This window comes from Penaeus monodon, chromosome 30, assembly GCF_015228065.2.
Source record: "Penaeus monodon isolate SGIC_2016 chromosome 30, NSTDA_Pmon_1, whole genome shotgun sequence".
NCBI lineage: Eukaryota > Metazoa > Arthropoda > Malacostraca > Decapoda > Penaeidae > Penaeus > Penaeus monodon.
This window is the reverse complement of record NC_051415.1, coordinates 8,230,372-8,231,412: the sequence shown is the minus strand read 5'-3', so window position 1 is coordinate 8,231,412 and position 1,041 is coordinate 8,230,372. Positions and strand designations below refer to the sequence as shown.

The 1,041-nt window shown below is 45.9% G+C and overlaps 1 protein-coding gene across 1 annotated transcript in view; it reads left to right on the top strand.

The window, feature by feature from the left end:
* Positions 1-1,041, top strand: part of LOC119592507 (teneurin-m-like) — a 7,940-nt gene that overhangs the window by 1,114 nt on the left and 5,785 nt on the right. Inside the window, exons 2-3 of the mRNA XM_037941356.1 lie at positions 369-634; positions 905-1,013. Coding sequence (XP_037797284.1) covers positions 369-634; positions 905-1,013 — 375 coding nt within the window. The remainder of the gene's footprint in view (positions 1-368; positions 635-904; positions 1,014-1,041) is intronic.

Here is a 1,041-nt window from a genome sequence, read left to right as displayed (position 1 = left end):
TTCAGACTAATTAGACTAATTCTTGACGAAAGAACTGGTATTGTGAAGCAGATCGAGATCTTCATTTACAAAGAGAAAGCAAAATTGATCCAGATCTATTTGAGAAAGAATTTAGGCATTTTCTTTATTATGTAGTTCTTGTGAAACGACTTCTGCATTTTTTAACTCATTATTTTTTTTCTGTGAACCATTTTTCTGCGAGATGAATTCGCTGTGAACCCTTTCTTAGGAGTGACATTTAGTGTGAATAATTTTCTGTAAATTGTAATCCTTTTAAAACATTTCCTAGAACCTGTGTTTCCTACTAGGAATCCATCACACGAAAGCCACATTATGTATTTACAATTCCTCGACTCCCGCACGGCTAGGCTTGGCCATCTCGTCGTCGGGTGAAATCTACATCGCCGACGGGACGAATATCCGCGTGGTGAGTCCAGCCGGCGATATCCACACGCTGATCGGAGGCCACGACCACCGCTCCCACTGGGCTCCCGTCCCTTGCAACGGCACCATCAACATCGACCAGTTGCACCTCCGCTGGCCTACCGAGCTGGCCATATCTCCTCTCGACGGTTCCCTTCACATCCTTGACGACCACCTGGTGCTTCGCGTCACGCCTGATAATCGAGTGCAGGTTTGTATTATGGCTTACCTCGAAGGGAATGGGTTTCCTACTAATGTCATCATTAATACTGTTACATAACGATGCTATTCGAATTAAGGCTATACACTAATATTGATAACGTGACGCCTACACAACTATATCGTTATCATTACAGGTATAGATTGATATTAATGTCATCTTTAGAGGCTTATACGAATATACGGATATGGCATTATCCCGCATGGCCTAGGAAGATGAAGTTAATTAGCCCCTTTCTCACCACTCCGTTTCGCATTGCAGGTGCTGACGGGTCGGTCTCTGAACTGCCCCTTGCCGCCCCACGAGCCCTCAGATATGTCCCAGACGGCCCTGCTGCTCAACCCTCAGTCCATTGCCTTCTCGCCGCAGGGTGGGTTCTGGCCGAAGGGCAATTAAGG